Source organism: Habropoda laboriosa, unplaced genomic scaffold (genome assembly GCF_001263275.1).
Source record: "Habropoda laboriosa isolate 0110345459 unplaced genomic scaffold, ASM126327v1 scaffold111, whole genome shotgun sequence".
Lineage (NCBI taxonomy): Eukaryota > Metazoa > Arthropoda > Insecta > Hymenoptera > Apidae > Habropoda > Habropoda laboriosa.
In genome coordinates this window covers 180328-204326 of record NW_017100293.1, presented here as the reverse complement: position 1 = coordinate 204326, position 23999 = coordinate 180328, and the positions used below count along the sequence as shown (strand labels likewise).

The 23999-nt window shown below is 40.5% G+C and overlaps 5 protein-coding genes across 5 annotated transcripts; 1 reads left to right on the top strand and 4 right to left on the bottom strand.

The window, feature by feature from the left end:
* The first annotated feature begins 36 nt into the window (after positions 1-36).
* LOC108573889 lies at positions 37-1965 on the top strand. Its single transcript, XM_017936373.1, has one exon. The coding sequence runs from the start codon at positions 37-39 to the stop codon at positions 1963-1965; it is 1929 nt and encodes a 642-aa protein (XP_017791862.1).
* Positions 1966-2496: 531 nt separating this feature from the next.
* Positions 2497-2899, bottom strand: LOC108573815. The gene is made up of 2 exons (XM_017936292.1): positions 2761-2899; positions 2497-2699 (listed from the first exon to the last, which is right to left on the bottom strand). Exons 1-2 carry the CDS (start codon positions 2897-2899, stop codon positions 2497-2499), a joined length of 342 nt encoding a protein of 113 aa, XP_017791781.1.
* A 532-nt stretch (positions 2900-3431) lies between these two features.
* Positions 3432-4395, bottom strand: LOC108573882 (charged multivesicular body protein 3). The gene is made up of 4 exons (XM_017936366.1): positions 4351-4395; positions 4232-4292; positions 3769-4163; positions 3432-3685 (listed from the first exon to the last, which is right to left on the bottom strand). The coding sequence occupies exons 1-4, from the start codon at positions 4393-4395 to the stop codon at positions 3512-3514; spliced, it is 675 nt and encodes a 224-aa protein (XP_017791855.1). The 3' UTR covers positions 3432-3511.
* A 388-nt stretch (positions 4396-4783) lies between these two features.
* Positions 4784-9757, bottom strand: LOC108573814. Its single transcript, XM_017936291.1, is given in 4 exon segments — positions 4784-4985; positions 5058-6471; positions 6474-8860; positions 9750-9757. Coding segments are annotated over 4 exon segments (4011 nt in total).
* Positions 9758-10762: 1005 nt separating this feature from the next.
* LOC108573812 lies at positions 10763-18947 on the bottom strand. Its single transcript, XM_017936290.1, has 12 exons — positions 18769-18947; positions 18258-18400; positions 17099-17263; positions 16820-17027; positions 16608-16732; positions 16394-16527; positions 16067-16332; positions 15865-16009; positions 14448-15792; positions 12755-14280; positions 11273-12682; positions 10763-11209 (listed from the first exon to the last, which is right to left on the bottom strand). Exons 1-12 carry the CDS (start codon positions 18945-18947, stop codon positions 10763-10765), a joined length of 6093 nt encoding a protein of 2030 aa, XP_017791779.1.
* Positions 18948-23999: the final 5052 nt, after the last annotated feature.

Sequence of the window (23999 nt, the reverse complement as noted above, 5' to 3'; positions counted from 1 at the left end):
TTGACGAAGGTATAAGGATAAAGAATAATTCGAAAAATGCCACATCCGTGTGTCGTATGCGGTCGTTCGCGTATGAATCCAAATAATAGGGAGGAAGAGTACATGTTTTTTGGATTTCCCGTTAACGACGAAGCTCGATGCAGAAAGTGGTTGGAATTTTGTTGTCGCGAAGATTTGTATAAACTTACAAAGAAACAGTTGCTTCAACGAATGGTGTGCTCTAAACACTTCGAGCAAAAGGATTTTTTAAACGAATATCTCGACAGATTAAATTACACCGCAGTACCTTCAATTTATGATCCCAAACAAAGTTTATATAACATAACCTGTGTACTGTGTGGTCGTTCTCGTCGAGATCCACCAGGTTTAGATTACGATGGTGCGACCTTTCATCATTTTCCTGGTGAAGAATTCCGATGTCTTAAATGGCTCGATTTCGTTGGTGTAGATTCATATTACAGACTGACAAGAAAAGAGATTTTATTTTGTTATATCTGTTCGAAACATTTTGATTGTTCTCAATTTATGCCTGGTTATAAAAGCAGATTGGTTGACAATGCTGTTCCCAACATCAGGAATCCTGATCAATTGGATGGATCTGAGCAATATATTATGGAATATGTAACTGAGCCAAAACTATATAATTCTTCTGAGAAATTTAAAAAGTTAGAACCTCTACCACCAGCTGTGTTAGAAAGTCAAGCATGTGCTGCTTGTGGTAGATCAAGATCTGACCCAAGAAACAAAATAGAGAGATATAAGTTTCACCCTTTTCCTGCCTATGAAATAGGGAGGTGTTTGAGATGGTGTCAATTTTTGGGTAGAGAGGATTTATTGAAAATGTCTCCAAATCAAATAAGAAAGTTAGTGCTTTGTTCGAAACATTTCCAAACAGGACAAAGTTTTCATAAAGTAGGACCATGTGATGCAGTCCCAACTATAAAGGATGTGTCACAATTAAACACTGTCAATTCAACAGAACAAATTGAAGATGAGCAGGATATATTAGAAGAATCTAATTGTACTAATACAACTAAGGGAATTAAAAAACAAGGTTTCTCAAGACCTTTAGTATCTAGTAAAAAACCAAAGGTAGATAATAAGCCTACACCTCTTGCAAAGAAACGTGGAAAATCTAAAAGGCCAACTCTTATTAACATTCCAAGGCCTGATCCTAATAACATTGAAAATCGTGTGATAAGAAAATTACCACTTCCTCCTACTTCTAATTGGAAATTCCAAATTACAGAACAGTTTCAACCCATAACAATAGCAAATAATATTACATCAAATATTACAAATAATATCCAAGGTAACATAAAGAAGGTGATTCTACCATTTGCTGGTGACATATCAAATTTAGGTGCTCCTATTCCAGTGCATAGTTTATCCAGCATTCCCCCAGGTTTATTAATTAAAATAGATCTTCCTGAGCAAGAGCAACAAAAGCCAGTGAAAAGTAATAAGAAGTATACAAGAACAAAAATAATACATACTCCTACTACCTCTAATGAAATTGATCCATTACTTCAATTGAAAAATGGTCAGATGTCGGTTACACTGCCAGTACTAAAGCAGGAAAAACAAGAATCAGATAAAAATATTGTTGAATTTTTATCAATTCCTCCAGATGAAACAGAGGCTAAAATGACTACAGAAGAGATGGAGGTACATGAAGAAGTAATTTTGCCACATACATTGGAAGTGTTAGACGAAGAAGTAGCTAATGTAAAAGAAGATCAGTTTTACCAAGACTTTGAAGAAGTGGAATGTTTATCACAAAAACCACAAAAATCTGTGAAACGTAAAAAGGTATCAGGAACAATGAGAAGAACAATTTTTCCTATTAGAAGTGAAGTGAAATATTTTTTGCGCAAATTGGCACCTCACATGCATAGACTTCCTAAAAAAACTAGAGCACAGATAAAACTCTCAATTGTTAATATGGTAATTGATCACTTGTAAATTTACTAAAATATAAATAAATAAATAAAATACATTATTTTTATTATATATTTATAACATGATGGTGATAGGCATGATAATAATAGATTAAAGCAACAAAAAATTTTGTAGAGTACAAATGATATTTGTAGTAACTTCCTCAAACATTTTTATGTTATTTGTTTTTATGATTGTTGAAATGTACATTTTTAAATGGAAGAGATATTACGCTATTTCAAAAATTTATGAAAACTTAACATTTTCTTTTGAAAATTAAGTGAAGATAATTAATATTAAAAAGAAAAGTTTTTAATAGGGAGAAATCATAATTTTACTGTGTAATTTATGCAAATACATTTGTATTTATATGTATGTACATGCACAAGGTACATACATATATGTATACATGTATGGGTAGAGGTATAATTATGTTGCAAAAGAAATATGTAAAAAGATTTATTGTATAATAAAATTTTGTGAAAAAACATTGAAATATAAAATGAAAATGATATAAATATGTATACTTTTTAATCAATTTGAATGTTTTTCTACTCATTTACCAAATACATTTTTATGTTTATTTATTACAAATTTTAGTGGAATTAAATCTGATAAAATAGGTATCCACATTTTGTCTACATTACAAGGATTAATATCTGTTTTTTCTTCAGGATAAAGAAGCATTGGTTTCGAAAAATCTTCATTAAAATTCAAACGATTTTTTCTCCACAATATTTTTGCCGAAGCAATTGGTTCTAATACAAATTGGAAAAGTCAAAATTTGTTTATCTTTATCGTATAATCATTCTCGCTCACCTACGTTCATTTTGGGCAGTAAATAGTTTTCTGTACCAACACTATAAAAGATAAATTTGTTTCCTATTTCCTGGTATTCTGCACACTTGCATAATATGCCAAGAGGGTGGTCTTCACAAATATCCAATTTAGGGTGCATAGTTTCTTATGGAATATTGTAATTTTGTGATTTAGAATAAGCTGTTATCAAAATACTGAAGTTGAATACATCTGAACTGAGCAATTTTGAAACCAAATATGTACAAGGGATAAAATATTAATATAAAAATTCTTATTATATGTATCTAACAATGAAAGGTAAAGAGAAAGTGCAGTACATAGTAACAATCAAAATCATTGTTTATATATAATACATACTAATACAAGATTTTCGTATAATCGTAATTAAATTAAACATTGTATATCATTTCAACATAATATAATCAAGAAGCCAGCTTCTTTGTATTTATGACCTTTACATATAGTCAAAATATAGTAGTATTCTACAAACCACATACAGATTATCAAAGCTGGATACAAAATCTTATATAGATAAAATAAAAAATTTGGTTTTTCTTTTTATAATACTCAATTTTTTTTTTTGTTTATTTAATATAAAAGCGTTACTTAAATATTATTGAGAAAAATTATTGAAGTATGATAGGCATTCATTCCATTGTGTTGGTATCTTATCTTATATATATAAGTACCATGGTCAATAAGTGCAAGCTAATTTTAAAGCTAATGCCAAGGAATTATTTACATATTGCACCTAACTACGAAGACTCTGTAGTCTCATTTTCATTTCTTCAAGTTCCTTATCATCTACTTCTTCACCACCTTCTTCTTCTTCTTCCACAGATGTAGATGCCACAACAGATCCTGGTGTATCTGTGACAACTGCAGGTGCTACACCTAATTTGTCTGCAGTTACCTCACATAAGATCTATAATATATATTAAATATTTTGTCAGTATACCGTTCATGTTTTCTAACCATGCTCAGATACATATATTTCCTATAATTTACTTTGTCTATTTCCTCATTTGCTTCATCTTCTTCATCTTCAGACTCATTAATAGACTCCATAGTTTCGTCTAACATTTCTTCAATAATTCCAGCTTTCATCATTTCTTTGGATAACTCTCTCATTGTTGCAGCCACTTCAGGTACCCTTATTAACGATTGCATCGCTTGCATTACTTCTGTGGATTTTGAGACTGATCCAGCAACTCTAATTGTTGCTAACTGATTTTTCATTTGCAACGAAATTGAGTTCATCTGTGTTTTGGTAATACAAATTTTGTTGCAAGCTTTACGTGCACGTACTATCTCCTTTGCTAGAATTTTACAGACATCCTTATCACCTTTTTGTACTGCATCTTTTAAAGAACGTTTTAGTTTCATTTCTTCCCGTTGAATTGCTGTACATAAATATCATTATTTCCATTACACTGTATGCTATAATATGATGTTGACTGTAGAGGCTTACCTCTAACCTGTCTATCCAACTGATAACTCTCCTTCCTTAATTTATTTCTCCATTCTTGAACCTGAAATACGATTCCTTAGAGATATTGTACAATAATTAAAATCTATTTCGATTCTAACCATTTCTTTTGGGTTCTTTTCCTGAGATTTGCCAAATAAGCCCATTTTTATAACCTAAACCTTTCTCAGTGGTTTGAGTCACAAACTATTCAAGGTAACCATTGCCATTACGTCATTGGTATATTTCGTCACCGATCTCTTTTCTCGATAATACTATAAATAGTGAAGATTACGAATTGATGATAAAAAAAAAAACTGCATACAAAAATATTCACTAAGATAACGAAGTGTTAACGTATCATTCTTAAGATTTTTATCTTGCTTTAAAAAAATAAATTGGAACAAACAGTCTCGTAAGTTTTCATAAGTCATTTATTTATTTTACATTTATGCTACGCAGGCTAGTTAAAAAAAAAAAACAACATTAATATAATAGAATATAAAAAAGTATTAAAAGGTATCGTAAAGGTAACGTAATATAAAAAGGTATCTATCACTCAGAACGTCTGTTCAAGATTATGTCCCTTAACCAGATCAGCACATTTTTCATAATTTCCACCCGTTTGTCCACGTTTTCATCGATGTTACGCTGATATCGATGCGTTTTAAAGTTTCTCTCATTTTCCACCCGATCCTCGTAACTTGTTGCGTCCTCCTTCCGATACTGATCGTTGTTTACCTTTCTCTTTCTCGTAATAGGTTTACCGTTTTCCGAAATCCCGTGAACGGCGTATAAATTACGGGAGGGATCGATGTCACCGTTGTTCTCCTCTTTATTTCGAAAATTTCCCGACCGATCTCTCACGTCCTCATCAATCTTTCCCCTAGCCTCGTCGAAATTCCACGGAGTTTGCACTTTCTCCAACTTCAGAGACAGATTGTATCTTCTCGCGAAAGTTTCCACGGGCATCGAGAAAATCTGTAAGCTGTCGTCAGCTGAATCACATTTTCCTCGTTCGTTCGGTGAAATTGATCTCCTCGATTCCCGTTTCGAAATTCTTTTCCCTCCTCTCCTCTCGATTCTCCTCCTCCTATCATTAGCATTTCTCCCATCGGAATTCCTTTTCACTGTACCGACAACGTTACCATTTACAGGCACGCAACAAGGGCACTCCTTGTTTAATAGATGTTCACAGACTTTCCTGGAGATCGATAAAGCATAAGAACCGTCCTCCAATTTTCTTATCTCCAACGGTAGCTTTACACCGTCGCCAGTGTAAAACAGTTCGGAATTTCGAAGATTCTGCACCTCGTCCGTGTTGTTCTTATTTTCTAGAGAAATTTTCCCCAAGTACGTATAGCCCTGTTCATCTGTCGAGATTTCCGGATCCGTACTCGTATTTTCCATTCCTACCAACGTGTCTGTATTCTTCTCGCCTATATTGTTCACATTTATCGTCGAAGGACTGTATTCTACGTAAGTGTAATCCTCGACTTCTACGGTCGAAGATTCATCCCGATTCGCTGGAGTGGCAGCCACAATGTTGGTCAAACTTTCCGTAGAGATCGGGTCATGTCTTCGTACTTGTTCAAGTTCTTCCATGTTTAACGTTGTTGATTCCAATTCTGGGATTGCAACTGTTTTTATACCCTTCGGTACTTGGTTTCCTTTCGAAAGTTGTACCGCGGCCTGGTTTGTCTCCACGATTGGATAAATGGTAGTTTCCTGAAAGTATTCCGAGGGCAGAGACTCCCTCGTTGCTCCTACCAGATCACGATCCAAAGATGATACAGTACTTGAAATTGTATTTAAAGTCGAGGATTCTTCCTTATCTCCATCTTCAGCTTCGCTTTTTGCAATGTCCAAAAGTTTGTTCATGTCGATATTCGACATGTCTACATCATCAGTCTTTGTAGTCGAATCTTGGACACTTTCCGTCGTCGTATCTTCCTTACCTTCCATCTCCATCATACTCAACTCATTGTCCAAAGTGCTCTGAATAACGGAATCATCGAGACCTTCACCGTTGCCTTCATTTTCCGGCTTGAAATTATGTTTAACACTTTGAACGATCATGTTCTGAACAGCAGGGTTTTTAGCAGCCTGCAGACTCACAGCTGGATCTCTCAGAAGACTTTTAACGTTATTCTGCAATTTTTCCGTATCAGTTGGAACAGGTGTTTCCTCGTTAATCGGAGGTTCCAGTGTAACCGTATTAGTCACCCATTTTCCATTTTTTTTTTAGTCGGTGACTCGAGTTCCGACTTGGAACTAGGCGCAGCAGCCATCGCGTGATGCAGATTATTCCTAATTACATCGGTGGCCCAATCGTTGTCGAAATTCTTTCTGGCAACTCCGGTTAACGTCGACACGAGGTCCTTCACCTTATCCACGACCGTGTTCTCTATCTGAGGCATGGACAAAATGCCCTTCAAGTTCGGAACTCCGACAATTTCCGTCAGTAAATCTTCACCCTTCGCGGCACCGACCGTTTCCTCGTCCGTTTCACCCGAGTCACCGGTGGCAAACTTATTAATTACCGATTTGATCGATTTCTGAAGGAGCGTGTTATCGCAGAACGGCAAAGATCCATCGTTCGTCCCCTCACCGCCGTTTACTTTCGATGACTCGAACGTCGACCCGATAGTAGAAGAATCGTCCCCATTTTCATTGTGAATCGTCGTCGTCACTTGCCCCATACCAACCCTCTCATTGTCCGTATTTACGAGATCCTCGCCAATTGTCGTATAATCGTCGGGATGTATTGTCTCTTCCGTCATAGAATCGCTAACTGGACCACCCTCTTCGTTCATTTTTTCTCCAGACCTATCGGATCCGAAATTCTCCGTCGCGTAATCGGTCCATAATGGACCAGCATTATCTTTCCTTTCCGGCGATTCAGTCGCGTAATCTGCTGCAGAAAATTCGCCGCTCGATCGAGCATCTTTATCATTCATCTCCATCGACGTGCCTTCGTCCGGGGACCTCGTTGCTCCCAGAATTAATTCGGTTGTTTCCTCCATAGCAGGAGCTTCTTTCAACTCGTAATTGTCTTCTTGTGTATTCTTTAGATTCGATCCTGTACTTTCGTTTATATCCTCGTTTTTTGGCTCTTCTTCGCTCGAATATGGATTGCTTTCTCCTACTAAAACGTTCCTCTCGTCTTCGTTGTTTAACGTTTTCGCTGGTTCTATCGAATTCTCCGTAGGAACGTTCGATCGACTTTCCAGATCGTCGTACTGATTCTCGTCAGGACTCGCATATTCGGTGCTGGTTATATGAAAATCGTCGTAACCTGTGGGACCGCTGTGGCCAGCCTCGTTGGTATAAGCTTTCGACGTGAAGTATGCGGTCGTAACTTCCTTGATGTCCGAGTAATCCACCGTTCCACTGTCAGTCGTTTCGTATTCATTCGTATATTCCTCCCCTAAGTCTGTAGACGATTTTTCCTCGGTCTCTGCTGGATTAGCTGCTTGAACATTAGGTACTTCAGTAGGTAATTCAACATTCTCAGAAGGTTCCGAATGTACAGATTGCAAATTGTAATCAGAGCCGGTGGAATCTTCTTCGTTGTTACCTGGACTGTTTTCTGTTGCAACTGGTTTTGCAAACGTTGTAGCAATGATTCTTTCAGTAGGTTGAGGCAAACTCTGACCAACAATGTTTGGAGGACACGGAGTTTGCTCAACAGTTTGTTGATTTTTACCGATATTTTGCTGTTGGTCAATCGGTGCGCGTTGCCCAACCATTAAATCAGGTCTACGACCAATTGGATTATACGGAGCGTGAATTCTCGGTGGTATTCCTTTAGGAATCGCGTGTGCAACCGTGGGAACCTTAGGATGATGGACGTATGGAATGTGCGGCAACTGTTTAGGGTATAAATGTTTAGGAATATAAGTTTTAGGAACATGAGGAATATGAGGAACACGAGGAACATGAGGAATAGGGCGAGGAGGAGGAGGGTGATACAATGGCGGTGGTATTTTCCTAGGTATGACCGGTGGATGATGAATAATAGGAGGAATTGGCTTAGGTATTGGTTTTATACGATGCCTGCTCCCCACGAGCATCTTTTTATCGTCGTTCTTCTTCCCTGCTTTATGTTTCTTCGGTTGTGGTTTCGACACAACGTTTTTCTGCTTCACAGCAGGCTGATGCTTCTCTCTGCAGTAACAGACGAATTTACCATCGTCGAATACATTGGTCTTCGGCGCCAAACTCCCACGAGTTGCGCCCACTTTGGGATCGTTGGGTCTGAGCTGTTTTCGAAGGGAATCTATAATAATTCCATCACGAAACGTGGCATTTTTCGCTCTCTCTATTGCTGTGGCTGGTGATACGGGTTTCTTCGCACTCGTGGGATTTTTTAAACCGACCAGAGGTTCTGTCTCTCCTTCGCCGTTGAGAGGATTCTCTGTATTTGGTTCTAAATTTGTGGACATTGGAGAGCCAACTGTTTCGCCGAGAATTGGTGTATCGCATCGTTTCGTTTTTTGGCTTTTACATCCTGTATCTTCCTCTTGCTTCGTTGGCACTGAAATTACTAGCTCTCTTTTGGTATTCAATTTTGGATCGGACTCTGATTCCTCGTGAATTGGCAGGAAGTCTTGGGGAGTAGCACTATGGCTGAAAAGATGAAGAAATTTTATTATATCTCCATGTATTTTAGAAGAGACTAAGCAGAAAGGAGAAAAAGGAAATTATCTCGTGTCAAGAAAAGAGAGAATGGTTTAACGCGTAATTTAGCAACTGAACTGATTATTAATGAAAAATTAAACGTTACTGAAAGAAGAGTAAAAGAATTAGGTACGTCTTCGTGTTGAAAGATTAATTACTTCAGGTAAAAGACAAGCGCTGCTAGTTTCTTACGCGATATCGACCCTAACGAAAAAGAAACAGCGTTACAAAAATTATTTAAATATTAAGTTTCAAGTTTGAACGGTCGTGCAATGTTGCTTTGTTTTTACAAGTCTGTTTTCAACGGAAGCGGGAATAGAAAAACCAGTTGTAAATACGCTCGACTTCGCGGTATCAGCTACTAGAGTACAAGGACAAGTCGTAAGGATAAAAGGAGTGAACAAGGTGATTTCGAATCAGTGTTGCTTCGGTCGTGGTCGTGTTAACATATCTAAATAATAGAATCGAAATACAAGGTGGAATTTTACAGTGCAGAGTGAAGTGATTAATGTGACTGTGCTATCATTTCTCGTGGATTTGAAGCATTCAACACGGAGCCGCTGGAGATTCTTCTCGGTGAGTAATAATTATTTACACATTTCGAAATCGAATAAAGAGAAGAAATGTTAAAATTCTTCCAAGATATCAAATAAAACGTTCGAATTAATAGAAAGGAAATATCGCGATATCCCCTGATTTATTCCACGGTTCGCACACGTGGACATAATTTACGGTTATTCGAGGCTTTCTTGCGAATTTCAAATCTTATCTGTGACCAGCGAAATGTAATTTAAGCATAGCTGACGCTAACAGTTGCGCCAGGCCACGACTAACATACTTTTGCATCTGCAATCCGGCCCCGGACCCGGTAATCCGGAATTCGTCCAAGGAAGGAGCTCGTTTGAAAAATCGAAAGAATGTTCCGATGTACTCGGTGGAAAGCTAGATAAATGGTACAGGATAAGGAGAATTTATGAGGGAGTGGCGGGTCGTGCAGTATGGGGTGCTGAAATATATTCTCGAAAAAATTTGTTGAATTATCTTTCGTAAATATGATAGTCGCATTCCCTTGCCACACAATCTTAGCCAGCTTCTCTCGAGAAACGACAAATTTCACAGAATTTCCAAACTCCCTCGAGAATCGTTTAAATCAATTTCAATTATACACTCCATACTTGGAATATGCAAATTAAATTCACCTGGTAGTAACGGTCCATTCGACGTCTTCATCGTCTTTAGTTCTTGAGCTCTTCGAACAGGTGGTCGCGACGAGGGTAAAAATGATGGAGCACTCGTGGTCACATGTATCGCGATGTCTTGTTGTCTCGAAGTGAACTGTAGAAAAATCGATGGCCAACTGCCGCTCGATGCATATATTCGTGAAAAATTGCACACATGTTTTGATGTTTTTGCATTACAAAATTCTGTGGCGTCAGGCAATCTCGTGACGCAACCTGCGCGTACTCGATTGTTACATATTTTACGATATCTGGAACAGCAACAAATGATGTAAATGAAAATAACATTACACGAATTGTGATATACCGGGGTTGGGTGTGTGTGTGTTATTATATACGACGCTTTTATTGGGAATTGCATTTCGTGCAATTCAAATGATTCTTGCCAAATTTCCCGGCACTGCTCTAATGGTTTATGGAAGAGTTGCAAATCGGACGCGTTTTACGTTTGGAACCGGGGAATAGGTGGATTGATTTCCATATTCATCGAGGGCATACGTATTTTTCAGTATTGTTTATTTGCTTAGAAAATACAAAAAATGATGGTAAAAAAAGATCGCGTGTATCGTGTATTTTTATAAATTATCGATAGAAAACATTTCGTCGCTGGACGTTATCCTCGAAGAAGATGCGTGATTCCACCGAGAAGCATGAAAAACTTCCTCACGTTCGCTACTGCGTTGTGAAACACATTTTGCGTAGGACCTATCCGTTTAGTATCGGTCGAATTCCTCTGTTGATCAGTTAGCGACTGATTATACTTCTCGTCCAAATTCTCGATCAATTTTTCCACCGAACCGGTCAAATTTTCAGCTCTTTTCAAACTATCAACAACGACGTTTCTCAGTGTCGGTATACTCTTCTCTATAAGACCTGGCAATCCCTCGTCCTTCTTTTTCTTCTTCCTTATATTCTTCTTTCTGTTAATATCCTCCTTCGTCGTGAACTTTTCCAGCGGGATCTTCTGAATCAGCGATTTTTCGATATCGTCAATAGGGCTGAATGTTGGAATCCTCGGGCTCGAAGATCTTGTTAAACTTTGCAGCTCCGACACTTGCACCTTCGAGAAGAAGATATATTTTACGTGAAATAAAATTACCATTTTGTTTTTCCTCTAACTCACCTTTTCAGAATTACCGGTGTCGTCGATTTTCTCTTCAATCTCCGCTTCCCTGCGAATTCTCCTAACTTTGTCCGCCCACGGGAGCACCATTAGCACCTCAGGTTTTTCAGAAAGCAACACTTCTCTCAAATTCATCTTCTCGTTACTTCTTTCGACGCTCTCCTCCTCCTTCTCCTCCGTGCTCGAAACTTCCAACATGTTGGATGTATTCCCGTCTTCTCTGTACTCGGACGAAGAATCCTCGCTTTTCTCCACCTCTGATCCTCTTTCCACCGAGTCTGACGTGTCCCGGTATACGAATAGTTTCCCGTATGGATTTTTAACGCCAACAATTGGATTCACTTCCATCGACGAGTACTCGTCACTCGACACCGAAGGGATTACAATTTTCAGACGTTCAGGGAAATTTCGATATCTACTTTGTCTGCCTTCTCCTTCTCTAACAGGCACCGCTTCGTAGACTTCCCTTCCTTTCAGAATCTGAAACAACCTGGACGAATATTCCTCTGGATTTTTCTTCAAACGCAAATAATTACTTCGTCCACCGTCTTGTACCGCTCGCGACGGTTTACGTATCAAGAAAGACGGCAACCATTTTGAGTATTCCTCCTCCGACAGAGAGCTCGTATCTCTTCGTCTACGAGTATGTTCTATTTCCAATTTACCTGGACCTTCTTCCGAACGATCATTATCTGTGGCTTGTTCCTCAAGGACTGCTACTTGAGAAACGGTATCCGCCTCCACAGGTTGCGTTTCTTTTTCCAACCAAGCCTCTCGATAAGTTTCCCTCTGTTCAGTCGCCCCTTGTGTATCAAGTACCTCCGAAGATTCGTTTCCCTTCGAGTTTTCGTTGCTTCCAGAAATTTCCCTCTGCTCCTCCTCGATTCCCTTCGATTCTTCTTCCTCCTTTTCTCCTTCCTCTTCTTCTGTCTCCGCGGTAATAGAACGCATGAAATTCTGCTTCGTAACGCCCGATGTATTATTCTCTGTCAATTTTTTATAAAGTTCCTCGACAGTTTGCGTATCCAGGTTGTCGACTACGATTTTCAGAAACTCCTCGGGATCTCTCGGTAGATTTTCATCGCTGTCTTCGCGTTTATCCTCCTCCGTTTGACGAATTCTGTAAGCCTTGCGGTTAACAGGCTGGAGAACAATGTCGTAGGTATTTTTCGTGGCTGTCTTCGGATTAGCTCTGGATCTGTACGGTTCTCTGTACAAGTGAAGAACAGGCTCTCCTCCTTTGTACTCGGAAGGATCGATTATGTATATTTTCCTGTCCTCGGGGTGTTCGTCCGATTCTTCTTGATCTTCCTCGCTGGAATATCGAGCGGCCTTAAGAGTCTCGTGGTAAGGCCTCTCCAGGGGTTGATTGTACGTGTACTGGTAAAGATGTGCGCGCGGCGACGATGCCTGTCGAACGAATTAATTAAGCGAAAGAACGAAAGGATCTTAATGAAACGAAATGCCGAAGAAATTAGTTACCTGTACTATTCTTTTTTCCTCGTTCTCCGGCTGTTGCTGGTGGTAGTAGAGTATCCGTGGCCTCTCTGGATCTTCGACCAGCGCAAAGTAAGACTTATCCTTCCCCTTGTTAATTGCTTCTTCATTTTCGTACAGGTTACTTATTCCAATCATTTTCTGCCGTAATTTATCAGGACTCGGATGTTCTATCGTCGATTGACGAAAGTTGGACTGTTTTCTCGGATTGAACACTCTCTCCCTGATGTTGTGCGCTCTGACAATTTCCGTCGTCGGTACTTCCTTACTTTCGCGATATTTCGTCGGCTGGTACATTAAAACGTAGGCCAGTTTTTCTCGATCCACCATGTCTTTGTAATCGTCGCTCTTTTTTATCACTTCCCAAACTTCCCTTCTTTTCAACTTCCTCTTCCCTTCGTCCTCCACTTTCTCCACCATTTCGTGAACATCCTCGTTGTATCTCTGCAAAGTCATCTCCCTTTTACTCTTCAAATTTTCCTTTATCCTCTGAACCTGCGACGCTCGATTTTTTTGGTACTCGTCAGCTTTGTTAATCGACTTTCTCTTCGCGGCAGATTCCTTCGATTGTTGCTTCAGTTCACGGAATAATTCTCTCAAAGCTTTCAGTGTTTTCGCTCTTACGGAGAGCTGCGATTCTCGAGGTCTCTCCTCCTTCGATTTCGACTTTACTCGCTTTTTAGTTCGCGCAGGATCGCTCGACGATTCATCCTTCGCATCTTCGGCAATTAACGGTCGGTCAGTGGTGAGCATTTGTACTTTGGCCTGCCGTTTCGAGCTTGCACCGGCATTTCTCGTCTTACCGACGCTTTTCTCCGTTTCTTTGGCGATAGTCTGCTCCGATAGAGTGGCCGTTTCGTACGTGGTGCTCGAACTTTCTGGAGCCTGATCCTTCTCATGTTTGCCCTTGCTTTCCGCAAGCTTCCCAAGATCGAAGGGTGCAGAACTTTTCTGACCAGTCGAAGTATGCTTCCCAGTATCAGTCGTCGTTTCCTCTTTACTCTTCTTTCCCTTCTCGTCGCGAAAAAGCTGCTCTCCATCGCGTGGAATCGACGTTCTCAACATCTGATCTGAATCCTCGTTTTCTCTTAAATTCAACGTCGAATCTCGCTGATTTTCAGAACGATCTAATTCACTTTGCACCGGTGCCTTAGCACCACGAGCAATTTTAGGATTGGCAGCTTCGTCTCGAAGTTCTAGCCTCTCCACCGACATATCTCTCAGTTCTGAAAATACCTCCGCGTCTGCGTCGTCCTGTAAATTCGAACGAACCGTGTCTTTATGTAAATCCACGATTACTTCTTCCTTAGGTCCAGTTTTCAAGCTTTCTTCCGATTCCAAAGATTCGACAGCTTGCCTTCTCGCGTCACGAATGACTCTGCAATTGCAATCCTTCGAATTTGCAGCATCCTCGTTGATCATTTCTTGATCAAGTATCGCACGCAGGTCTTCGCTCTCTCGTTTAGCTTTCCTAGATCCAGGATGATCATCTATTATCGAAAAATCCAAACCTGTACCATAACCAGGCATTCTATCACTTGTCAATCCTAAATTTCCTCTATCGGCGTAATTAATCCTTCGAATCGAAGGTTGACTAGTCAAAACAGGTCTGAAATTCGTTCTGCCGTAACTATTCTCCTAGATCCAGGATGATCATCTATTATCGAAAAATCCAAACCTGTACCATAACCAGGCATTCTGTCACTTGTCAATCCTAAATTTCCTCTATCGGCGTAATTAATCCTTCGAATCGAAGGTTGACTAGTCAAAACAGGACTGAAATTCGTTCTGCCGTAACTATTCTTATTATTCGAGAAGCTAGCCGATTCGTAGTAAGGATCGACGCTAGGTTGAATTTCAGCGATCTCAAACGCTCTATCGTTTCCCCCAGATCCGTAGCCCTCCATCTCCCATAGTTCATCAGAGGCCTTTTCAATTCTACCGTTGGAAGTCTTAGAGTTTCCCATAAATTCCACGTTCCCGTAGAAAGGATAATCGCTCTCACCTTCGAACAGCACACGATCAACATTCGGTTGGTCCATCTCCGAACGTTTCCCTTGACGATTTCCATCCTCCCTCGCGTAATCGTAGTTCTCATTCCCCTGCGGAGAGTTCACCGTGGCGAAGAACACATCTCCTTTCGGGAAACCTTCCACTGGCTCCGTCTTGAAGAATCCGTAAAATGTGTTTTCGTTACTCTCGCTGTCCCCAAATTTCACCACGCTAGGCTCTACCACTTTCCTCGAGTTGTCCGTCCTTTCAATCTTTCCATCGACCCTTTGCCCTTTGACATCGTCCTCGTTCTTCGATCGTTTTCTTACCAGACTTTCCCTCTTCAGGTTCAAAGACTCCTCGTATAGATCCCTCTTGGACCTCTTTGATTTCTCGTCCGTTTCAGTCTCCGCCGAGTCGGAATTATCGAAATATTCGTGGTGGTTTACGCGGATTAAAAGATCGTAGAGAGCTTTCAGGTGGTCTCTGATATTAGCGGCGGATTTTTGTCTGGTTTCGTTGTCGGTTTCCTTTCTCACAGTTTCCAAAGCAGTCTGTATCTTTGACATTAGGGATATCAAATCACCGACCAGCTGGCTGATCGATTTTCTCAGCTCCGGCCTCGTTTCGCTTGATCTTGCCAGATTTTTAATCGCTAAAAGGTGCTCTTTGAATTCTTCAAGTTTACTTTCTAGGCTATTCTCAGACGAAGTTTCCACGTTCTTTGCACGATTGCTGATTTCTTCTTCGGTATTTGACAATTCTTTGATATTTAATAACGCTTTCTTCGCGTCGTAGTCGTGCAGGTTATCTCTTACGAATTTTTTCAGTTTTCTCAGCTCTCTGTTTAAATTCGATCTCTTGAATATTCTTCTCTGCTTCGTTTTCTCAGTTTTAGCGTTTGTCTGAGCTGGTACCGATCTGGTAACGTGAAATTTCAAGTTATCCGCTTTATTCAGATTTTCTGAAATTTGAACACTCGAAAGTGTCGCCCTTTTGGACCTTTCGTCACTTTCCATGCAAGATTTCACCTTTAAAAATTACACGATTATTGTTTTTCAAGCTAAATATGGAAATAGAAGGAGAGAAATTTGTTTTATTACCATTAAATTAGGGAATACCCAAAAACCAATGCCACCAGGCTGTAATTTAAGATACAAATCATTCTCATCTTGCAGAATCTTGGGATACATGTCCGGAACGGTGTTGTTGATCAAACTCAGCGATTTATTGTTCAATAAAACAGTCCTAGAATAAAACGGCGTGTAAAATCCTTCACTATCCTCGATTATTCAGAAAACTTACTCTGCAAACATTCTATTAGACGCGTCGAATCCTGGCGAAAGGATGTACTCGTGAATCGTGGTAATTTTCGTTCCCTCCAAACTGACGCTCGCGTCTTCAGGGCTCAAATTCACTCCAAAAATCACGACAGATCCCTTCTCGTACTTTTTAGAGGGTTTCGTACATTGACAATAGAAGTAAACATGATTGTCCTCGTTGGTCTTCATATTTACATCGAATACCTCCCTACCGACGAGAGTTTTGTGGAGCAAGGACACCCAGTAATCCTGCGAATTAATCATTGCGTCAATTTTCACCGATTTCTCACAACTGCTTCGCGAAACTTACTGGAGTTGGCTGAGTCAGGTCCACAGGTTGCCTCATCACCACGTTTATGTTTAATTTCGCCGCGTTTCCTAATCTCCTCGCTAAAACTAACGCTCCGATGTACAAATTCTTGCACTCCTCTGGCTTCGATTCAGCTACGGTGAAAAGAAGTCAATTATTCTACGCGTGTTTGAAAATTTTACTCGCGATTCTGTGTATTTGAACAATTTTTTACCAATCCACAGTGGTTGTTTCTTGACGAAACGGCCTATGACTTTCAGCAGATCCTCTTTATCGTCGTCTAAATTATCGTGGTGCACGAAGACTCCATCGTTGCCCAGAGTAATACTCGCAAAATCGCTGAAATAATTAAAAAAAAAATTTCCAAATACCGCGACTGATTTTTCTCGCAATTTTTCGTGTGTTTGTAATCGTTAAAAAATTTACGGATGCCACGTGATGGCGGAAAGCGCGGGAGCAGCGACGGAGAAGTAATCCTGAAGGTACTTCCGCTGTTTTTCACTTCTGTAACTCACTACATCCGGCCCAGTAACGATACTCTTGGAGTATCTAGGAAATTCGTTCAATAATTTTCTCAGGTTCACTGTCTGCTCTCCAAGATCGCTCGCCGATAAATTGCACCTGGTCTGACACTCTAAAAAACCAATCCCAAAGTAGATCCTCTAACTTGAGTAATTAAGCAGACATATTGTCGAACGAATTTACCATATCCTAGCTGCCAGTTCGTGTAGAAACCCATATGATCGCTGAAGGAAACGATCTCTCTCACATCTTCGGGCACCTCAGCTTTCTTATCGTCCGGCGCGATGCAAGCTATCACTTCTAGCCCCGTTTTCTCTATCCATTGATGGGTCAGAACCCAGTCAGACTCTAACATCCCCCCAAGAAAAAAGAAAATAACAGAAAAATTAAACAGTTATCACTGTTGAGACTTTCGGGTGTAAGCCAATTGTTCCAACGTTTCGCCAGCATTGCTAGATAACGAAAAATTAAAGCTAACCGAGCAATACAGCTATACTCTGTCCAATTTAAGAATAACCGAGAGCGTAGCAGAGGGTAAGACGGAGAGAAACGTAGGCGGTTAAGTGGGGGTTTGGACGTTCTAGCCTTAGGCAGGTCCCATGCGCGAAGCGAGGTTATTCCTAAATTGGACAGAGTGTAGAAGAAATTGAAAATGCCCTAGGAGAACCCTTTCTCTAATTACACGTTCTGCAGAGCCACTCGTTCATTTTCTCCGCCAAAGATGAAGAGTAGGAAATGCGAAAACGTATCCGTTGTCACAGTCGCCGAAGGTAGCGCGGATTCTCGTATTTCCTCCGTAACGTAAAATGCAGCGAATGTTAAATTACTGAGCTCGTTAGACAGAGGGCCGGCGTTGCCACCTTGGCGTGCAAGGTTTGCAGGTAATTAGCGGGAGTGACTGAAGTAACGCCAGGTAGAGTGGAAACACAGACCCTGTCGACAGCAATGCGCGTGTGTACAGGGTCCAGGCAGTTTCTCGTTTCTCCCTTCGCGATACACATCTCGCGTCTGCACCGTGGCCCATGCTGATGCACTCGTGCGCGAACCATTGTTTAGGTTAATTCAGCCAGTTTCTGCAACTGGCCGGCGCGTTGCATCGGCTGGGAAATTGGCCGAGGAAGGTGTGTAGTAACGCGTTTCGGCGTTAATGCAACTTTGGAGTGAACGGATGCATGCAGACCCTTTGTAGGCCACTGTCCGTTACATTGCCGCCTAAATTAACCGTGATAACGGTCGATGGAATAGACGGTGCGCGGTCAGTTTATCGCGATACATCGAAGAAGAATTTTGCGGTAGATTATACGCTGGGAATGGGATTAATTGCGCATTGTACCTAGCTTACCAGATAACACGATTTTTCTCTTCTTCTCGCTGTCTTGAGAATTCTGACTGGTGAAACAGTAAAGAGAGCTACGTGGTCCACCGAGTCGTACGTACGCAGGTGTAAGAGCTCTCGCCAAGTTTATGCTCTTCTCGAAATCCGTGCTGAAATAACCAGAACCGCGATTCCTATGTTAAACAGCCAATTATCCTAGACGATTCCATTTCACCGATATGTTACGATCAAGTTTTACAAGATTTCCTTTTTTACGCCACTCTCTCTACGTGCAGGTCTCGATATGTGCACATCTTCCGCTGTACGATCGATGGATAGCAGCAGGGAAAAAGGCGGTGGTTGAAATTCAAATTAAAACACGTGCACCGTTTCATTTCGCTTGGGCTAGATTGGATTGCGTTTCCGTTCAAAGGTTGCAATTCTATCGATTGCTTTTAAATTGATCTCGAATTGCTCCGCGCAGCCTTTCTTTCCTTACGAATCTTCCGCGATTCGTAAATTCGACGTGTCTACCTACCTCAGCGCACTTCCGGCCAGCAGGGTTACCGGATCAACGGTGAAGCTGAGGAACTTCTCGTCGGTCACTGCTACAGGTCTCTTCACGTTGACATTCAGCGATAACTCTTGCGTGGAAGAACGAACCGCGAGAACGTGCAGAACGAACGCGAAGAAATATCTCTGTACAGAGCGCGTCATTTTGCTACTTTTCGATCTTACTGGTATTCGAATCGACTCAACGAACTTTCCATTTCACGGTAATGGGACGATTGGAGAATATCTTCTTCTTCGGAACTTATCGCCTCAAGGTTTTTATTCGCACTGGCGATTGTTTCGGGAAAATAATACGCGACACTGATTGACAAGTAGCACGGAGTCATTTGACCGATTTCGAAATCACTATGTCGACGGGTTGCATAAAAAATTGGGAGTAGCGATTTGCACGCACAGCGGAATGCAACGATGGAATTGTCGGAATTCCAGCATCGTCGCGATAGAGTAAAATGATGTCAGGTTAATGCAACACTTGCTATAGATCATTGGCGAAGAGGAGTATCGGTAAATAAATAGACGACGAAGTTGGTAACACGTTTGACTTTTATTACATTTTTTTTCATTTTTGTTAGAACTAAATAACATAAACGCATATTCTGGTTAATTCACTTTTTGTGTTTATTTATTACTCGTAATATTACTATCGTATTAAGAGCTATAACGACGAGGCGCGCCCCTAAAAATCGTCTTCATGCTTTATCGTTTGTTTTGAATTCTTATATTCTTTTTTTTTTTTTTTTTTATTTTTTTCCGCATTTTCACCGCGATTTCTTCCGTTTTCCTTCTCTCCCGCCGTGAAAGCCAAAGGAGAAACGTCGTGAATCTCTCGTACAACGTAGGAAGAGGAAAAGCTCGATTATCCTTCTCTTTTTCGCCCTTCTTTTTGATTATATCCCCGCTTCGTTCAAGCTTCTAACTCCGATTCCTGGCTATTCCCTTTCGCCTTGACTCTCGTAACACCGGAATTGTCATCGATTACTCCGTCATAGCTACTTTTTCACACTTCCGTCGAGGAGGAGAGACGAGAGGTAACGCGTTCACTTGCAGAACAAGTCTCGTGTACCCTGACTCCTCTCTTCCTCGACTTTCGTTCTTCTTCCCTTCTTTTTCGTCGTTTCGAGGGTCAAGAGGAGGGACGAATAGAGAAAGTAGGACTCTATGCATTTTTTACCAAGAGCCGAGACCATGCCCAGGGGTGGGTTTCTACTCACGGGTACAGCTACGAAATTCGTGTGTCTTGTCGTGTCGTGTCGTGTCTCGTAAGTAGTTTCTGCCTCTGTGTTTGAGAAATGGCGATCTCACGATCGCCACCCGTATTTAGCACCTCTATTAACCTTTTATTTGGCACGGGCAAACGGGCGTTTTTCAAGTCCTTTGTTTGTCCTTTTTACAATTTTCCACGCGTCGATCTGACGAAACTTTTTTTTTTTTTTTGAAGCTCGATTTCGGAGCACTTTAGCCTCTGTCAAAGAAATTACGAAATTCTTTTTATAACTAAAAACAAACAGCTTTAAACAAAAAATCCGATATATTTTTATTCGAAGTAGTAAAAAAATTGTCTCTCGATATATTTTATATCTGTCTCTTGCCATTCGGTTCGCTAAATAAAGGGTTAATCTCTGTGTGCATAATTATGTTTATTGTATCTGTATGTTTATATGTTTGTGTGTGCGAAACAACAATATAATATTATCATCATCGACCCATCCGGCGTTACTTATTTGCCATTTTCAAACGTTACATTACTCTTTACGCTCAACAATCAAAATCATCATTCGCGTTCCAGCCACTATATATACGCACACTCTCTACATACTTCATACAAGAGATCTTTCGCTTCTTTTTTTATTTTTCCCCCTTTCCTCTGGTGTCGTTTTTCTACGTTAATTACTTTCTTTATCTACCGAGCAAGCTTCGTGCGATTTTTGGCCACTCGAAACACTCCCCTCACCTTTCTCCTCTTCTTTACGTTTATTTTTATTTTCGCATTTTTTGTTTCCTCCTCCTAACTTCTCTTACCGTGTGAATTCTACACGATTAACGATTACAATAATTATTGGTCGTTGCATGCAGCTAAAAACGCCTTGCGTCATCGAACGTCGAGATATAAAATTACACAGAGAGAGATCGATCTGTGAACAAATACGCGTCGCAGTCGCAGTCGCGTCTCGTAACTTCGAGCTCGAAGTTACACACAGCGGGTGAACGTGGTGTTTCTTATCATTTTTTTTTTTTTGGGGTTTTTTTTCCTTTTTTTCTTTTTATGTATTTTCGAGTGATCGTTGAGAGAAGGAACGCCGATCGTTTTTTTTTTTCTTCTTTTTTAACCTTCGCGTGTGTAAGTGTGTCGCACACCTTGGTTCTTAAATACATATACAGTGTCTGATGTGCGTGTGTGTAACGCGCGTTTTCGAATTTCCTCCCCCTTTTTATTTCGTGTGTGTGCTTCTTTCTCTTTCCTTGCTGTATAAGACACGTATAATAGTAGTAATTACAGGCATTTATAGTATTGCTTCTCGGTTCAACGAATTCACGAAGATAGAAATTTGCGACGTCGTAACACGATCGAACGCTGTCGCTCTCCACCGCCTCTTTTCTTTTTTCACCGTTTTCTCTCTAGAAACGCACAAGTCTCGATGCGCTACTTCAATTTCTAAACAAATTTCAGGTTCCCGGCGAGACCGCGATCCAATTTCACCCGTGTGTCGCCTCGTTTCAATTATTCAGACGCTTTTTACACTCGCGTCGCAAAATTGAAATTTCCTTTTCCGCCAAGGAGAATTTCAAAAGTACGAAGCAAAACGAGGTTTTCCCTTCTTTCTCCTATCGAAGAAGGTACGCTTCTTTCTGTGATTAGCGTCGCGTGAAAATTTTCACAGGATCGAACGACAGTGAACGAGCGTGCTCGTGAAACCCCTATCCAAAAAATCGCACAAGTCCGCTCGGAGATGTTGGTTACGCGAATCTCTCGTCGAAATGGCAGCTTCTTTGAGAAAAGAACTGTTTTTCTCTCACGTGTGTACCTGTGTGTGTTTGCGTGCGTCGTGTGTGCCTTTTCGCCACGTAACTTGCCAATTATCGTAGCTCTCCCTTTCTCTTCCCTGTTCTTCTTTGTTCTCTTTCCTTTTTTTCTTCTTCTTCGTTTCTTCAGCGTCGTCTTCACTGATTTTTTTTTTTTTTAAATTTTTCTTCATTTTTCTTCTTTAGTCGGTACTCTCTTGTATACAAAGCTAACGACTACTTACTTAACATCATGGTTATTCCTGTGTTTTTTGTTATTTTCTTTTTCTTAAATTTTCCACGAGTTCGTGAACGGTGTTCTCTTATCGTCTAACGTTTAACCAGGTTTTTTTCTGCCTTTTTAAATAACTTGTTGCAATGTTTTCGTACAGGTTTGTTTTTCTTTCTTTAAATTTACTCTTACTTTTTTTTAATTCTTTTTCGCTTTTTGTTGCGAACGTATTTTGAGAAACACACTAGACGATCGTCGTCGAGATCCTAAAACAATACGGTACGTCGGCTTTTTTTTACTCTTTGTTGCTTTCTCTAACGTTAAGTTTATCATTATTACTTTATAATGCGTTGTGTCGTTGTCTCTGAATAAGTCAGGTCGGTTTCTTTTCACGAGTCACGCTTGGTATCGTCGTTTGATCTCACCTGTCCTTCCCGAGAATTTCGGAGATAGATCCTCGTCGAGAAGAAGTTCTCGCGAAATTCCCGGGAAACACGGTCTCTCGCTTCTCGTCATCCGTTCATCTTCGTTCGCTTGACGCGGTTTTATACGTGGAACTAAACCACCTTGATGATATTTCCGGTTACGCTAAACGCAGGTCTGGATTACACGCGAGACACTATATACATGGAGAAAAGAACAATTTGTCGTAAAATCTTAACGGTTTCGGCGCATATCGTACCTAACGCGTTATTTATTTAATTACTTTTTCTTCTTTTTATAATATTTCTCCTTTAAACACTTGCTCGATAATGGAGTACCTAAGAAAGGTCCGTTAACTACATATCTTTTACATATTTACCCTGGACCGTTGTCTCGTTTCGACGTGTCTGTTGTATCAGGTTTGCAACATACATTCGTCCTGTTTTCTCTACTCGACAACGTCACGTCGCTTTTTCAACCTGTTTCCAACTTCACGCAGGCAAGTGTCGCGTGTCGTTAGATAGGCTAGATTGTATTACTTTAATTTTAGCAAAAGATTTTTGTTATCGGTGAGCCTGGAGTTTTGAACATGTCTCTTTTACTTCCGAAAAGGCAAAAATGCGTCCGAAAGGTGTAAAAAAGTATGTGTAGTATATATGGAGGCGATGCAGCGGATGACTCGACATGCCGGACGAGATTTGGAAAATTTTGATGTTAAAGATGCGCCTCGTGCCGGGCGGTCTGTCACCACTGACGTCGATAAAAATCAAAATTTCCTTTCTGAAATTTTCCAAATCTCTTCCGGCATGTGGAGTCGTCCGCTGCATTGGCTCCATATACCGTACAAATTTTTTTTACTCGTTTCTGACGCATTTCTGCCTTTTCGGAAGTAAAAGAGGCATGTTTAAAACTCCCAGGCTCACCGATAAGAAAAATCTTTCGGTAAAATTAGACACTTGCCTGCGTGAAGTTGGAAACAGGTTAAAAAAGCGACGTTACAACCTGATACTTTTCCAAGGAGTCTCGCTGTTCACCGTAATTTATCGCGATTCACAATGTCCCTTCAATTTTCGTCGTTCCACGAGGAGGACACGTCGGAACCAGACACAAGTCGCGAATTTCCTCACTCTTTTCCCCCTTTTCGCTCACATATTTTTCCCCTTATTTATTTCCATCACGATTACAGTCTATGAAACACGAATTTTTTTTTAAGTAGATTTATGATTACTCGTTTATATCACTTGCCACGTGCCGCGTACAGGCTTAGGGTGGCTTCAAAGGGTTGAAGGATCGCGAAGGATAGCCGGCGATAAGTCGCCGAAGAGGATCGTTTGATTTTTTTCAAGGAGTGCAAAGTGTAGGCTTGAAATATAATACTTGTTTGGTAGGGTGATTGAAGGAGATCGAGGATAGACAGAAAAGAATAAAAGGAATCAGAGAACAAGAGAAAGTCTCTCGAGAGTGTGATTTCACGCGATTTCATTATTTTTCCAATGACGCTATTTTCTTTTCTTACTCTTCTTCAATTTTAACTCCTCCTT

Coding starts and splice junctions, on each gene's coding strand:
- LOC108573889 (XM_017936373.1), top strand. CDS start 37: ATGCCACATCCGTGTGTCGTATGCGGTCGTTCGCGTATGAATCCAAAT.
- LOC108573815 (XM_017936292.1), bottom strand. CDS start 2,899: ATGCACCCTAAATTGGATATTTGTGAAGACCACCCTCTTGGCATATTA. Junction 2,700..2,760: donor ACTGCCCAAAATGAACGTAG/GTGAGCGAGAAT, acceptor AATTTGTATTAG/AACCAATTGCTTCGGCAAAA.
- LOC108573882 (XM_017936366.1), bottom strand. CDS start 4,395: ATGGGCTTATTTGGCAAATCTCAGGAAAAGAACCCAAAAGAAATG. Junction 4,164..4,231: donor GTTGGATAGACAGGTTAGAG/GTAAGCCTCTAC, acceptor ATTTATGTACAG/CAATTCAACGGGAAGAAATG. Junction 3,686..3,768: donor CAAATGAGGAAATAGACAAA/GTAAATTATAGG, acceptor TATATATTATAG/ATCTTATGTGAGGTAACTGC.
- LOC108573812 (XM_017936290.1), bottom strand. CDS start 18,947: ATGACGCGCTCTGTACAGAGATATTTCTTCGCGTTCGTTCTGCACGTT. Junction 18,401..18,768: donor CTGGCCGGAAGTGCGCTGAG/GTAGGTAGACAC, acceptor TGGTTATTTCAG/CACGGATTTCGAGAAGAGCA. Junction 12,683..12,754: donor AGGAAAAAAGAATAGTACAG/GTAACTAATTTC, acceptor TTCGTTCGACAG/GCATCGTCGCCGCGCGCACA.